Consider the following 16258-nt stretch of genomic DNA (forward strand, 5'->3'; position numbering starts at 1 on the left):
TGTGTGTACATACATGTGCAGATGCACAAGCACACGTGTGCAAGTGCGGTTGGAGGTCAGGTGTCTTTTGTCAGGAGCCACCCACCTTATTTTATTGAAACAGGACCTGAACTCAGGTCCTCACGCTTCTGCAGCATACACTTATCGGCAGGCCATCTCTCTAGCTCCAGAACCCTTTCTTAACCGCACTGACGTCATGATGCATGAGGTTATAAGGCTAAGATGACAATGACCCTGGAGTAAGTCCTCTGCATGTGGCAATGATGGTGTTGAGGGGAAGGAGGGGATGGGACGACTGATGAGTACAGGTCTAAGTACACAACAGAGCAGTAACTCTACTTGGAAAGTGTCTTCAAGTCCACTCCGTCCTTCTACAGTGATGATCATGAGATCAGTAAGGCCTAATGTGTCATGCGAGGTCACATTAAGTGTGGGCTTGGCTGGAGAAGTTTCTGTTCCCTTCTTTGGGTGCGGAAGCTCTCTCCAGGAATCAGAGTCTAAGTTATCACGATGCTTTCTAAGTGCGCCCTGCTGCACCTGGGTTCATGTCCCTTAAACTAAGCGGCTGCTCTGACTCTGTGCTACTCTCTCAGGTGCCCCACCCCCCATAGCACACGGGGCACTTATCATGACACAATTCATTATTTATATTATTCCTTTGCTCTCATTACATTACATTGGCTGGAAGGCGAGGTGGTGATCTCACGTGACTTCTACGTGCTGTACTGCAGAACCTAGTACTTGAGAGTCGCCTCCTTCCCAGCAACCTCACCCCCAAATGAATAAAGGTCAAGGCTGTCCCCTCGGATGTATCTCAAATATGTCCCTCCCCTGACTGATTCTGTCTTCACCACTGGTTTGTTTACTTCATCCTTAAGGAAGGCAAACCCTGCCATTTCTTCTCAGTCTCTCGGCAAGACCTACCTTCTCCAATGCTAGCTTTGTGCTCGCCCAGGACTCCCTTTACCTGCTACTTTCCTTCTTTGAACATGGCTCTAAAGACCTTGCTCTGGAGTCATGGGGGTCTGGTAAGGCCTCTTGGTTCATATCAGCTATGTAGCTGGGCCACTTATTCAACTTCTCTAAGCTTTAGTTCCTTTCTCTACTCTCGTCCCCACCCCTCTTTTCCCCCTTCCCCCTCATCTCATCAAGCTGGTCTCGAACTCACCAGGCAGCTGGGAATGACCTTGACCTTATGATTGTCTTGCCTCCCATCTCTCCTGCACTGGGATTATGGAATTACAGACTCATACTGTAACACTCAGTGTTACGGGCTGCTGGAGGTCAGAACCCAGGTTTCATGCATCTAATCTAAGACTAGCACTCAACCTACTGAGGCAAACCACCAACCCCTTTAGTATCTTCCTGTGGAAAATGTGGGATGCATTTTCCAGCATTGTTGGGATCAGCATTGTTGGGAGAATTAATTCATCTGGGGCTTTGTATGATCTTGAAGAAAAAGCCTGAGATACAGTAAAGAGAGTTCCAGCACCCAACTCCTAAATGAATAAACATTAGCCCATCACCTCCCACAAGCATCGTTGGATAGAACTCCTCCTTCCCACCGTAAACTTGAGGCTCCTCTGCACTGTCCCATAGTCGTCTTTCTTTCTCTCCGTCGGAACTGTGTGCTCAGGCCACCTTTCTGCCTTCCTGGTCAAGCCTTTCTTTAACTCGTCATACTCAACAAGTCTTTTCTGGCATGTCAACATTTTAAATGTATCAAAAGTATCCTGAAAGCAAACAGAAACATCTCTGATCTCAGGCTTCCCCTTAACTATGCTGTCCACTCTCCATCCCCCCCAACCCCTAAATCTCTTTCAAGAGACACCTGAATGAACACTTCCTTCCCACTTCCCCTTCTCTGTTCTACTGAGGTGCAGCCAGGGCCGCTCACACCCCTGACACTGTTTAAACCAATTGTTGCCAATAGTGGCACGGAGCACTCTCAGTCCAGCCTGTGCATACATCGGCCGGCCACTCCCTCCTTCATGCAGAGCTCTCTCTCCCCGCCTTTGTGCAGGGCTGCGCACCCACCTCCTCCTCTCTGGCTCCTTCACAGGTCTCTGAATGCCTGTCTGAAAGCGAGTTTGATCTCATTGACTACCGATCTTTCTAGAGGGTTCCACATTACACTGATGAGTGTTTTGAAGTTCTCACCTCTGTACATGTGGCTCTCTCTTCCTGGAATCATTTCCATCACCCCCTTCCTTCTTTCATGTTGTTTCCTTCTCTGTTACTTCCCCCAGCAGTTGAGGAGCTTCTCCCTGCAGATCTTTGTTCCCAACGTAGACTCAGTTCAGGGCATTCGGGGTTCCTTCAGGGCGCCTTGTCCTTCCCTGTCGTCTAAATTACCCACCACATCATAATCATCCTGATCACGATTTCCTCTTTTTCTTTTGCTCCACCTACCTTTTATTGGTACACTGGTTAATTTTCTTATTGCTATGACAAAGTATCTGGCAAAAGCGACTTGAGGATCTTTTGGCTCATGTTGGAGGTGATGTAGGGAAGTTATGGTGCCTGAGGTATGAGGTGGCTGGTCAAATCGCATCTTCATTCTGGATGCAAAAAGAAATGTGTTGGTTCTCAGCCCACGGTGTGTGTAATACCTCATTGTGTCTGTTCTCTGCATCTGTTGGAATGGCCAGGTCACCTAACAGAGTGACTGCATGAATCAGTAAAAATGGAGTTGTTATTATGGTTAATAACCCTTAATCCCTAATGCAGTGTGTTGTCAGCTATGAGGTCAGGCGAGTTCTTTCTCAGCTTTCATAGACTTCTCTGTAAACTGGGGAGGAGAGCCACACCAGAGAGTACAGTGTAGGTATAAGCTCTTCTTATCCCCACCAAGACCCACCAAAGCTGGGATCTAGGTGAAGAGAGATAAGGTCTTTGCCCTAGAGAGCAAAATAGTCTTTCCATAAAGCGCTGCTTACTAATACAGTAGAGGGAAGCAGAAATGTAATATTCCTTATCTGTGACTCCATTAAGTGTATTCTCAAGCATCTGTTTCTGTTCGGAGGGAAATGAGACAGTGAACTTGAACTCTCCCATTTAAGGAATTTAGTTCCCTCTAGCTTACAAACAGTCAGAGCTCGTCTGAGTCACTTCCCAGGTTTTCTAGACCAGTGGTTTTCAATCTGTGGTCATGACCTCTTAGAGGTAAACTGACCCTTTTACAGGGTCACCAGAAAACACATATTTGCTTATATGTCATAGCAGTAGCAAGATTACAGCTATGAGGTGTTGAAAATTGGTTCTAATGCTTTGTCTTAATTCGGCCCCTAAAAGGGAATCTTCATGTCCAAATGCTGAAGGTCTCTGTCTCCAATTGGAATGTGATTCATTCATAAAGAGCCAATGGCTAATGGCTGGGCAGGATGACAAAGGCAGGACTTTTAGGTTCCTGGGGGAAGAAAGGAGAGGAGAGGGTCCACCATGAGAAGGGATAGGGCGGACCATGCAGGGAAGGAACAGGAGGGAATTAATGGCTGAAATGTATGTACAAGAAGGAAAGCGCCCCCAGAAGGGCTGCCCAGAAGTGCCTTGGGCAGCAAAGATAGGGAGCTGCCCAGAAGGAGCCAGGACAGCAAAGATAAAATATAGATTTAGGAGGTCTTAAGTCAGGAAGGCTGGAGGAGAGTGTTTGCTGGCTACCAGGAGTTTTAGGAATGCCCAACCATTGAGCCAGTCAAGACATATCAAAATGAAGCTGACCTGTTCTTCATTCATGAATCCAGAGAGCTCTTGGGCAAGTGTGCAGGTGCGACCCACCACGAGCCAAAGCGGTTCAACTAATTCACCACAACAGATGGCGCCCAACAATGAAGTAGCAACAAAAATAATTTTTTTTTTGCTTGGGGGGGCTCACCACAACACTCGGATCGGTATTAAAGGGCGGCAGCATTAGGAAGGCTGAGACGCACTGGTGTAGACAAATGCACAGTTTGAGGATGGTTCATGCTTTTCCGGGCCTCTCCCTGACTGCAGTGGAAAGTATGTGGAAATGAGGCAAGTGCCACATGACCTCATTTATCCATAGCACCTAAGAGTAGATCTTGTCGAGGTTTAGAGTGGGAGCTAGAGGCTCTGGAGAATAGGGAGGGGAGGTGGGAGAGAGGGACCCAGAAGGGCTGTTCATAAGGTATAGTTGGAAAGGAGCAAGAAGGTCTGGGGTATACAGGAGAGTGACTACATATTGCATAACAATGTGTCATAGAAGCCAGACTCACAGTCACAGATGACTCACACCTGTAATCCCAGCCCTTGGGAAGCTGAGGCAGGAGGATTGCTATGACTTTGAAGCTGATGTGGGAAGATAGCTGGTTCCAGGTCAGCCTGGGCTAAAGAGTGAGACTCTGTCTCTAAACCAAACCAAAACAAATGTGTTACACATTTCTAAAAGTTAAAAGTATTTTGAAAAAGTTTAACACCAAGAAAAGGTTTGATTTAAATATTACACAATGTGTAGAACATATATTACCTCACTATGTGTAATTTCTATGTTTTATACATCAGTTAAAATAATTTTATTATGAAAAGTAGTCACTGCGGAGAAAAAGGAGGGATGTGGGGAGACTCTGTGGTCTTTGGGTTTCCCTGTGTCTGTGTAGGTTGCTGCTCAGAGTCCTCTCTTGCTGACTCAGTCCTTTCTGGGGACTTTTGTCTTCCTATCTAACCTCTGCTTGTAGCTTTCACTGCAGAGGATCGTCTGCAAACAGTGACTGTCTCCTGGCATGCATGCTTGTAAGCAAATCTGATGTTACTCCAGAGCTCGTAGCTGTGTCTGTATGTCCTCCCTGGGGACCTTTGAGAGCATAGAATGTGGGAGGGTCCCAAAGAGAGCGTCTGCAGGGTGCTAATGAGTAGCCATTTTATGATTTGTTATCTGATATATCTTATCCAGTGTTTGTCTGTAGCCTGTGCTATAGGCAGCCTCTTGAACAGAACTTGTAGACTGCTAGTCTGAAATCTGTATCAGATGGAGTCACTCATTGTTTGTCTCTTGGATTCCTAACTTGCAGTGTTCCTACTGTTTTTTTCCTAGGGGTTTGACCTGGGTAGGAGTGGGCATGGGAGGTACCTGGAACATCCTTCTCTCTCTTGAACCTAAATCCTATCAGTCTCTTCTTCTTCCCCTGGCACAAGAGGGTTTTGATTTTCATCCTGCCCAGTGGGAAGGAGCCTTACATGATATTCTGACTTCTCCATACTGGATATGTCCTAGGCCTTGCCTGTGGTGCTGTGATCTAAGCCAGTTATCCAATGCAGTGAACAACAATGTCCCTTCCATGTAGGAACCTGCAGGGTGGGACCACCCTACTTAGTCACTTTAAAACAGCTCTCCCCACCAAAGCTTAAATCTCTTTAGCTTAGCTCTGCGAGCCCCATGAAATTCTTTTACTGGGCTGGACAGAGGGCTCAGCAGTTAAGAGCACTGGCTGTTCTTACAAAGGACCTGAGTTCAATTCTCAGCACCCACATGACAGCTGACAACTGTCTGTAATTCCAGTTCCGGGGGACCTGACACCCTCATACAGACACACAGGCCAGCAGACACCAATGTACATAAAATAAAGATAGGTCATAAATTATTTAAAATAGAAGAAAATGCTTTTCTTTCTCAAGTCCTTGGCTCTTGCCATAAGAGGTTGTAGCTTGTAGGATTGTTGTTCTAGGGTGGACATTGAAATACCTGCTTAGGGCGACGTGTGATGAAGACCCCAGCACTCGGGAGGCACAGGAGGATGGCAAGTTGAGGGAAAGTCTAAGTTACAACATAGTTAGTCTCTCTAAATAAATAAATAAATAAAAACAGAAGAAGGCAGATGTGTAAAATGACTTTTTTGTAATCAAGAGAAATAAAAGCATTTTAGAATAAACATTTTAGGGTAATAAACATTTTAGGGTCAGTAAGATGGCCCAGTGGATAGAGACACTTGCTGTGCAAACCTAATAACCTGAGTTCAAGTCCCAGACCCCACATAAAAGTGCCTGGAGAGAACTGACTGCACGAAGTTATCCTCTGAGGACCACATGGCACATTACACATTACTCTCCACACACATGATGCAAATACAGACAACAACAACAACAACAATTATATTAAAAAATAGATACCTAAAATCACATGTCCCACCAATGCTCTGAGCTGTCTTGGCTAGGGCCCTCTCCTGGCATGTATCAGTGATTATCAGATGCCCAGGTCATTGATGACATGGAATTAAAAGGTGCTGGGGCCTGGGAGATGGCTTAGTGGGTGAGAGTGCTTTCTTTGCAATGATGATGACCTGCATTCTAATCCCTAACACTCACGCTCCTGGCTGGGCATGACTGCACATGGCCGTAACCTCAGCATTGGTGGCGAGAGATATTGGATTCCTGAGAGCTTGCTGGCCTTAGGGGTCAACTTGCATGAAACAAAGGTCAGTTTCAGTGGGAGAGCCTCTCTCAAGACAACGAGGTGTACAGTGTCTTGTTCTGGCCCCAGCATGCCCATTCATAGGTGTGTTCAAGTACACACTCAGGTGTATGCACCACATATATAAAAACACACACACACACACACACACACACACACACACACACACACACAGAGAGAGAGAGAGAGAGAGAGAGAGAGAGAGAGAGAGAGAGAGAGAGAGAGAAGATTGTTAGGTTAGGATCATCTGAGCGAGCCTGGTATCTCAGCTCAGCCCCACTCAGGAGCCTGAGGCAAGGTTACAAGGCTGAGCCCTGCTTGGGCTATGGGTTGACATTAGGGGAGCAACAAACGACCAAGAGGGAGAGACGGGGACATAGCTCAGTGGCAGAGTACTTGCACAGTATACTGAGGGTTTGAGTTCAATACCCAGCACCCAAAAAAGGTAACACTTTTGTCCTTACATGAATTTTACAAAAAAAAAAAAAAAAAAAAACAAAACCAGTCATCGAGTCATTTTTTTAACCAGGTTGGTACCTTATTCTAGGGTGTTCCTCACTGTAAGAACTCTTTCCAGAAGGGTGTGATTGTTTTTCCAGCAAAAGGGAATGCTTCCAGAGTTGGGACAATTGATTAAAAACTTTTTCAAACAAACAACTACTGGAAATCTAGACTATAAATAGCTGTTATTTTCTCCTGACCCAGGGTGGTGACTCTCTTTATGTGTACGACTGGAAGCGCTCTTGGCAATACATATGACATTGATTAATAAGAGGAAAGATTGGATTAGCCATTAGATAAATTGGCAGAAAAGTTATAACCAACCTCAATTAAAGCATACAACCTGGTTCAGTGAGATGATTTAGCAAGGAAATGCAACTGTTACAAAACTCAATAGTCTGAAAGTCATCTCCAGGGCCAGACCCAAATGTTGTTGTTGTTGTTGTTGTTGTTTTATGGTGGTGGTGGTGGTGGTGGTGGTGGTGGTGGTGGTGGTGGTGGTGGTGGTGTGTTCAAATTGGGCCAGAAAAATGGCTCAGCAGGTAAAAAGTGTTTGCCACCAAGACTGACCACAAGTCTCCTGCAAGTTATCCTTTCTCTCTCTCTCTCTCTCTCTCTCTCTCTCTCTCTCTCTCTCTCTCTCTCTCACACACACACACACACATAAATGTAATTTTGAAAAAACTTTTTAAAGAATCTAATGCAGTAAGCAAATTTCAAAGTAAAAAAATGAATAGACTAAAACACCAAAACATGCCCTCAAAGGTTTTCTAAAAGAGATGGAGAACACATCCATGCAGCAGGATGTAGTACAGACTGGATTTCTGTTGGTTGTTTCTCCCATAGTGGTAAAGGGTTGGCCCAGAGACATTCATATTCCCGTCCAGTTTGTCTTACAACTGCCTGTGTCTTCTCTCTGGTGTGAACTCAGCTTAGGGTATAGAATGTATAGTGCCTATTACCTTGGTTAGGGTATAGAATGTATAGTGCCTATTACCTTGGTTAGAGTACAGAATGTATAGAATGTATAGTGCCTATTACCTTGGCTTACCAGAAGACTCAGGGTTCAGCAAACTCTGCATTAGTGGAAGGGCAGTCAACTCTGAGGGTTTAATCAGAAGTGACCACTGTTGTCACTATGGGATTTAAACATTTCTCCCTGATACCTGCACTCTGACCCATGGACAAGAAACATGCCTTGCTCCTAGGGGTGTCATCAAGTGAGGCTGCTGGCAAACTAGTATTGTGTCTCCCGCATCTGCAACCTTTGGTCTTAAGCTTCTTCCTATCTGTCTTTTCTCCTATCTCTTTCTGCATCCATAGATGGGGTGGCAGCCTTCCGTGCCTTCCTGAAGACAGAGTTCAGCGAGGAGAACCTGGAGTTCTGGCTGGCCTGTGAGGAGTTCAAGAAGACCAGGTCGACTGCAAAGCTAGTCACCAAGGCCCACAGGATCTTTGAGGAGTTTGTGGATGTGCAGGCTCCACGGGAGGTGAGCTTGTCATGACAGCTATCTCCTGAGGTCTTGGGGCGGGGTGGGGTTGATTCATACCCTGGGATTTCTTCCTATTCCATTGGGCCTCCTAACTCAGACTTGCATCCTGATGAGAACGGGAGATCCTGATGAGAACGGGGTAGCTTTTAAGGAGTAGAAGCTCAGAGTTTGCACAGAAGGCCCTATATGAGGAGTGTTTTTGCTGTCTGCCTGACACATGTTACCCAGAATGTGTTTTTTGCCCCAGTGATTTTGCAAGAGTAAGTGCCATGGAGTGCATGCATGTCTGTTTTCCTGTTGCATGCAGGCAGCACTGGGGGCCTCTGGCCTGGCTCACTGGGTAAAGCCTTCTGCTGCCAATCCTGATGACCAGAGTTTGATCTCCAGGACCCCACATGGTGCAGGGAGAGAACTGACTCCTGACAATCGTCCTCTGACCTACACACACACACACACACACACACACACACACACACACACACACACACACCCCACTGAACAAATGAACAAGCATGCAATAAACAGCCTTTAAGGACAGCAGAGGTAGGGGTTGGGGATTTAGCTCAGTGGTAGAGCGCTTGCTTAGCAAGCACAAGGCCCTGGGTTTGGTCCCCAGCTCGGGGGTGGGGAGGGTGGGGGAAGCAGAGGTTAACAGAATAAGTAACCCTCTTTTAAAGGTTTTTGTTTACAGTCTAATTTCGGCCACAATGTGGGAACATTCTCAATTTGTTGAACCACTCTGAGCCTTGTCCCCACCCCCTCGCCTCCTGCCACACTCCCCCCACCCCATATAAGAGAAGCTATGTCATTCACCTTTCTAGGCTACTCTAAGTGTTAGAGATAAAACATCTCCTGAGCATTTGCCATTGCTCATTAATGAATATTTATAGTCACTTTCATTGCTGGATTAGAATTATGTATAGCTGTCCTGAATTTTAATACAGCATGTCCCCGGGAGGGTTGAATTGAACAGTTTGCTCTCTGTATTTAGGCAGCTTTGACTTGGGTGTAAGGTCTTTAACGGTTGGGTCGAATGCTCTTAGTCCCTAGTAGTGGCATATAGAGAGACAGATGTATGCTTACCAGGGTCTGTCTGTATCCGGCATCTGTTGACCTTGGTAGTTAAGAGAGAACGAGAGAGAATGTTTAAGGGGACCTTCATTAACAAATGGCTTGAGATTCACATTAGTCTGGTATCAATATTCTTGATTAGGGTTCATTGATTTGAAGATTCTTGCCACTGTTCTCTTACTTACGTCTTCTGTTTTAGACAAACTTTGTAGTCTTGCTCCTCTCTCTCTCTCTCTCTCTCTCTCTCTCTCTCTCTCTCTCCCTCCCTCCCCCTCCCTCCCTCTCTCCCTCTCTCCTCCCTCTCTCCCTCTCTCCTCTCTCTCTCCCTCTCTCCTCTCTCTCTTCTCTCTCTCTCCCCCTCCTCTCTCTCTCTCTCTCTCTCTCTCTCTCTCTCTCTCTCTCTCTCCTGTCTGTCCTCTCACTTTTCTTTTCCCTCCCTCCCTCTCTCCCTCCCTCTTTCCCTCCCTTTCTTCTTCCACTTCATCCTCCTCCTCCCCCTCCTCTTCTTCCTCCTCCTCCTCCTCCTCTCTCTCTCCCCCTCCTCTCTCTCTCTCTTTCCCTCCCCCTCCCTCTTTCCCTCTCTCCTCTCTCTCTCTCTCTCTCTCTCCTGTCTGTCCTCTCACTTTTCTTTTCCCTCCCTCCCTCTCTCCCTCCCTCTTTCCCTCCCTTTCTTCTTCCACTTCATCCTCCTCCTCCCCCTCCTCTTCTTCCTCCTCCTCCTCCTCCTCTCTCTCTCCCCCTCCTCTCTCTCTCTCTTTCCCTCCCCCTCCCTCTTTCCCTCTCTCCTCTCTCTCTCTCTCTCTCTCTCCTGTCTGTCCTCTCACTTTTCTTTTCCCTCCCTCCCTCTCTCCCTCCCTCTTTCCCTCCCTTTCTTCTTCCTCTTCATCCTCCTCCCCCTCCTCTTCTTCCTCCTCCTCTCTCTCTCCCCCTCCTCTCTCTCTCTCTTTCCCTCCTCCCTCCCTCTTTCCCTCTCTCCTCTCTCTCTCTTTCCCTCCCCCTCCCTCTTTCCCTCTCTCCTCTCTCTCTCTCCCTCTCTCCTCTCTCTCTCTCTCTCTCTCTCTCTCTCCTGTCTGTCCTCTCACTTTTCTTTTCCCTCCCTCCCTTTCTCCCTCCCTCTTTCCCTCCCTTTCTTCTTCCTCCTCTTCCTCCTCCTCCTCCTCCTCCTCCTCCTCTTTCTTCTTTAGACATGGTCTCTTTACATATCTCTGCCTTCCTGGAACTCACTATGTAACACAAACTGGCCTTGAATTTACAGAGACCCAGCGTGTCTGCCTCTTAGGTGCTAGGATTAAGGTGTGCGGGTGCCTCCAAACCCAGCTGCTGTCCCGTGTCTTCACTCACCTTATTCACAACATGAAACTAAGCCTATCTGGACGTCAGCCTCCACAACATTTCTTCTGGAATCCCAAGGAATAAAGCCCAGGAAAGCAGTTTGAAAAGCATTAGTGAACCTAAAGAACGATGCTGTCATTGATGGGCTCACTGCCCAGTAGGTGCCTTGGCCTCCGAGGGCCTGTGACCTTGCTCTCTGTTTGTATCTCCAGGTGAATATCGATTTCCAGACCCGAGAGGCCACGAGGAAGAACATGCAGGAGCCGTCCCTGACTTGTTTTGATCAAGCCCAGGGAAAAGTCCACAGCCTCATGGAGAAAGACTCTTATCCTAGGTTCCTGAGGTCCAAAATGTACTTAGATCTGCTGTCCCAAAGCCAGAGGAGGCTCAGCTAGACCTCAGATGGGGACTCTTGAAAGTCACTGGCTTTCTTTTGCCCTTGCTGCCGAGACCACATTCTAACGTGAAGTGTCATAGATATCCAAAGGCGCTGGGGTTTGGGGTGGAAGGCTGGGGGGTGACAAGGGAATGAAGGGCTTTTCCAAAGTATGACCCAGCTACTGGAGCCAGGACTCTCTTCCTTCTACCCAGACTTGTGTTTTGGTTAGAGGCAGCACTGCTGCTGTCACCCTTCTCTGGGTGGGCCAGTAACTGGCCCTACATAATGCCTTCCGTCATCTCTACTGAGAAGGCAGATTCACTGTGCCGGGCTAATTTGTAAATAGTGCAAACACAGTTCCCATCACCTCCACACCACACCCTCTTCAGTAGGACTCCTGATTTCCACCTTGTCCTTTCCCCAAGGGAGGAGTACCTAGACGCCACAGATCCTCAGTCATGATGGATTGTCACACCCCAGTGGCCCAACCTGAGTGAGTACCGGGACCTCAGAGTTTAGAAGAGAGGTCTCTTTGGAATTCAGTTCCCTAGCAATGTTGACGGGTAACCTCTGACAAAGGACATATTCCCTGGAGTTGGCTGTGTCATCCATTTCCACCGGACCAAGACAGAGTCTGAGATCTCTTTTTAGACTTTAGACTGAGGAATTCACTGAACTTCCGTACTCTTGCAATTCCAGAAAGTGTCTTGGTAGATTTCTCCCATGGCTTCTGAGCGGAGCTGTCCTTTTTGAAAGATAAGAGTCTTCTTCAATTCTATTAAGAACTTTTCTAGAAGTGGAGTGACCAGGGAATGTAGCATCAGTAGACTTTTGTGCAATGCGGCTCCATATAACCTGTCTGTTGCCTAATGTATTCCGTGCCGTCACCTCCCCATGGCATCACATAGCACTGATCTCTTAGGATGAAAGCGGCTTGGCAGAGGGAGGTAAATTCCCATAGCATGACAGCTTTCTTAGTGCCTGATGCTTTCCCTGTCTCTCCACCTCCTCCTTCCATGCCGGCCATGTAACTCTGATGGGGGACACTGGGTACCTAGGCTGACACTCTCATTGCAGCTTGCTTCCTGGACATACTTTCTTAGAAAGGGTCCACTTTTGGCTGTCGAGAAATAGCTGCCTTCTTGGTCTCTAGCCTTTGGGACTGACCTTGGAAGATCACTGTGAATACCAGGCTACGGAAATTCTCCTGCAATGCTTGTGCGGTGCCCCAGGGGAACTCTCGGAAATGCACCGCGATATTCTTTCTTAGAGGAGTCAGGAACATCATGGAACCTCTACAGCTGCCCAGGAGAAAGCTGTCCCTGCCATCTCCTGCAGGGACAGGAAGATGATGAATCTTCAGTACAGCAAGCAGAAGATAGAAGACGAATCTAGAAGCTGCTGGTCTCTGGGTGAACCGAGGATGTGGTGAAGACACTGCTACGACAATTTACAACCAGTCAACGTGGGCTCATTGAAGGGCTGTGAACGTTCAGCTTGAATGAATGAAAAAGTCTGTGGCCAGGCTGCCCTAGAAAGTCGGTGGTGGAAGGCTGGGCTGACACTCTCCTTTTGTGGGGTGCTAGCCCTTCTGAAGTATTCTAGGGTTTGTATTCTGGTCTTGGGGAATCAGTTCCTTCCTTGGTTGTAGCCAGACAAGGCCAAGAAGGCCCTTGAGTCCTACTGTGTTAGTGCCAGCTGCCCTCCAAGTGGTACACCGTCATCTGTGAGTGGGCGTTAGTGTCTGGATGTGAAGAGAGAGAACATCTACTTTCTAGGCCTCACACTGAAGGGACCTGTGGCAGTCACATTTAATAAGACCTCTGAAGCTTCAAATGGTTCCTAGTTATAGCACATAAGATTTTTTTCCCCACCCTGATATAAAAATATTCTTAGCTAAAGCTGCCAGAATTAATGTAATGATTAAATTCTCTCACAGGGTATTTTTTAAACATTGTTTACATATGAAATGTGCATCTGCTGCCAATGCTACTGCCCACTCTGTGGTGCATGACACTGGGCCTGCAGCGATGGGATCGTCCTAGAAGGGCCTTCTCACCATTGGCACTATCCCGATTCAAAATGGCTCCACCCGCGCGGTGCGGCACCCTCACTTGGGGCCTAGAGTTCAGCTCTTGATGGGATGAAGGCTGCAGAAGGTGATGTCATGCACCCTGGTGACTCCTTTCCGCGTGGGAGGTATGAAGGAGCAAGTTGGAGTATCCTGAGTTCTGTAGCTAGACGAGGACATGGAGTTTGTGTCTGTGTCGAGGAGCAGATAGCTCTATGGGACTCCCGTGGAGCATCTGGTGTGTGTGTGTGTGTGTGTGTGTGTGTGTGTGTGTGTGTGTGTGTGTAACTGTGAGTCTTGGGCAGTATACCACAGACATGCTCTTCCCATGTAAATAGCTTTTCACATACCGTATCTCCCCTGCTTCTCATAGAAGGTGCAGAGCTTCTAGCCCTGGTACCTCCTCTTAGGCACTTTAGTCATGCTAGCCCAGATTCTGATGTGTGGTGAAACAGAGAAATGTTTACAACATCTAGAGCAATATCCAAGCATACCTCATCTCCAAGCTTCCATGTCCCCCAGTTCCCTCCCCTTGTCTCTTCCGCTACGAGCCTCATCTGCCTCACCAGGTCTTCATTAAAGATGCCACTGCTTCCATTTAATGTCTTCCTTTGCTCCAGTCATGCAAGTGTGCTGACGACTGGCCCCGGACTCAGGCCAGCCCAGGCAGCAGGACACAGAGCCGTGGCTTTCCATCCCTGAACGGCCTATTGGTCCCACTGGAGTGTTGACTTGCTTTGGGTCTGGTGTGTGGTTTGCTGTTGCTCTCGTGGAGTGACTAGATCTCAGTCATCGACAACTAGAGCATCCTGGGTTGAAAGGGGAGTGATGCTCTGAGGCAGCATTTATTGTTGAGCGTGAGCATGGATCATAGGGACCACCTTGAAAGCCTCTCACAAATGCTAATTCCCAGCTTCCACACCCGGAGGAGGTGCTGATCCTGTAGACCTAGGCAAGGGACTTATAAAGCAACATTGAACAAAAGAATGAAGTTCCTGGATATGGAATGGCCTGCAGGCATTGGACAAAAAAGGCCCAAGACAGTGGTTCTCAACCTCGCCACTCACTAGGCTTGCCAGGGGGAGCAGAAAAACAAACAAACAATCAAACAACAACAACAAAACAGTTCAGTTTCTACCATAGAGTAGCTAAGTCGGAGAGGCTCAGAGGGAGTAGTAGTTTTTTATAATGTCCCACTAGTGGCGCCAATGTGCAGATGTGGACTGGAAGCAGCAGCCTAAGCAACGAAGAGGAACAGAACTGAGTAAAACAGGACCCGCCAACCCACCTGGATGGCAAAAGCCTACTATTAAGCCAAGGATGCCCTGCCCTTTCTGCAGCTGACTCTCACGGTGGTTGCTTCGTGCCTCTCGGTCTCACTGGCTCCTTTGAGGTCATGCCTGGGTTCAGGCTAAATGAAGTAGTTGTCAGTAGGTACGTCAAAGTCAGGGAGCATCAAGGGCACTTGACTGAGAACTGGTTTGCCAGGCTTCCCCGGCCTTTACCACAGTGCTTCCTCCAGGCCTGTACCATGAACTCTATCTCCCTTTGTCTTCATATACTCTTGTGTTTGACCATTGTATGTCAGGCTGTGCCCCTGTACCCAAGGTCACGCAGTAGAGTAGCTGGAACATTGCTAGTGAGTGAAGAGTGTCTCATTAGTGACGGTCGTGGTACAACAGCTTCCAAACCTCTCTGAGGAGGGTGCCCCTTCCTGGAGAGGATCAAATCTGGGAGGATTTTCCAAGACTACAGTGCAACATGGATCCCTGCTTCAAACCCTCGTTAATTTTTCTGACCCTGTGTTGGATAGGCAGCAAGGAAGCTGCAAGCGGGCTCTATTTTCTGGTGCTTTCCCCAGAACTGGCTGCTCTGAGAAACCAAAGCTGTGAACAGAAGAATGATCTGCCCAGATGTTTGTCCTGGCCAGGTCTACACGCCCTGGACCATAGAGAAGCTCTCTCTGCTGGGAGGGGAAGGCATGAGAACTGGGGGAGGATGGGCAAGGTGGGGGAAGCATGAGGAAGAAGGGGCAAGGCAGAAGAGACCCCCCCCAGCTGCCAGCATGACAGCTGCTTCTCTGTGTCCCAGAGGGAAAGGTGGGAGGGGGGGCACATTCATAGACAGGATGGTCTTCTAGCAAGAACCCCAGAACTCCATTGACCCTGAAGAGGAACTGTGGTTTTCTACCCTTACCTTCAGTCTGCCAAATGTTAGCTTTCCTGAGATCCATCCCCTTCCAGTTAACAACGAGAGGTGGTACCAATATTCCTGGCGCTGGGCGTCTGTGCCACCGTGTCAATTGGCACGAGACAAGGAGGGAGAAGCCAAGAGGAGAGATGGCTTTCTGTCCCCATAGCTTCTCAAGGACCCTACAGGATGCTGTGGGACACAATGAGATACATCAGGACAGGACTACGGGCCTCGCCAGGTTTGGGGTTTGGGTCCTCTCAATAAACTGTCTATTTCTTGAACTTAACCCCTCCACTCCTTCCCCTCTGCCAGGTTAGGAAAAGGCGAGTAGGCCCCACACGTGTCCCGACCACAGTAGCCTTAGCGGGTCACTCACGGAGCACAACAGAGTTATAGCAGCTCATCTGCCATATAAACCGCTTGGCCGACCGAGTCCTCATTGAATTCTTTCATTACCATGTAAAGCGAAATACATTCACCTTTACTATACACAGGCTGTGAGAACATAATAAACAAAACCTGAACGAGCTGCCCTTCGCTCTCTGCCCACATTGCTGGCTGTCTGACTCTCTATGAGGAAACTCTTCACACAACACGTGGACTCCCCGGGGGTGGTGGGGGAGCTTGTGGCCCAGCCCTGCAGTGTCTGGCACGGGGCTGGCCACCAGGAAGAGTAGGGGTGTGGATAGACACGGGTTGTCTGAGAATGGTCCGGGGCTGAGCGTAGGGGGTGGTTATGAGAGTGGCTTTGTGAAGTGCTATACAAATGCCAGGTGGTATTTTTTTATTTGTGC

General features: G+C 48.0%; 1 protein-coding gene across 11 annotated transcripts in view; it reads left to right on the forward strand.

The window, feature by feature from the left end:
- Positions 1–16015, forward strand: part of Rgs8 (regulator of G-protein signaling 8) — a 44335-nt gene extending 28320 nt beyond the window's left edge. For all 11 annotated transcript variants that reach the window (XM_006250015.5, XM_039091040.2, XM_039091035.2 and 8 more), the window contains 2 exon segments: positions 8249–8415; positions 11034–16015. In XM_006250015.5, the coding sequence (XP_006250077.1) occupies positions 8249–8415; positions 11034–11216 (350 nt within the window). In that variant the 3' untranslated portion in view covers positions 11217–16015.
- The last annotated feature ends 243 nt before the right edge of the window (positions 16016–16258 follow it).

This window comes from Rattus norvegicus, chromosome 13, assembly GCF_036323735.1.
Source record: "Rattus norvegicus strain BN/NHsdMcwi chromosome 13, GRCr8, whole genome shotgun sequence".
NCBI lineage: Eukaryota > Metazoa > Chordata > Mammalia > Rodentia > Muridae > Rattus > Rattus norvegicus.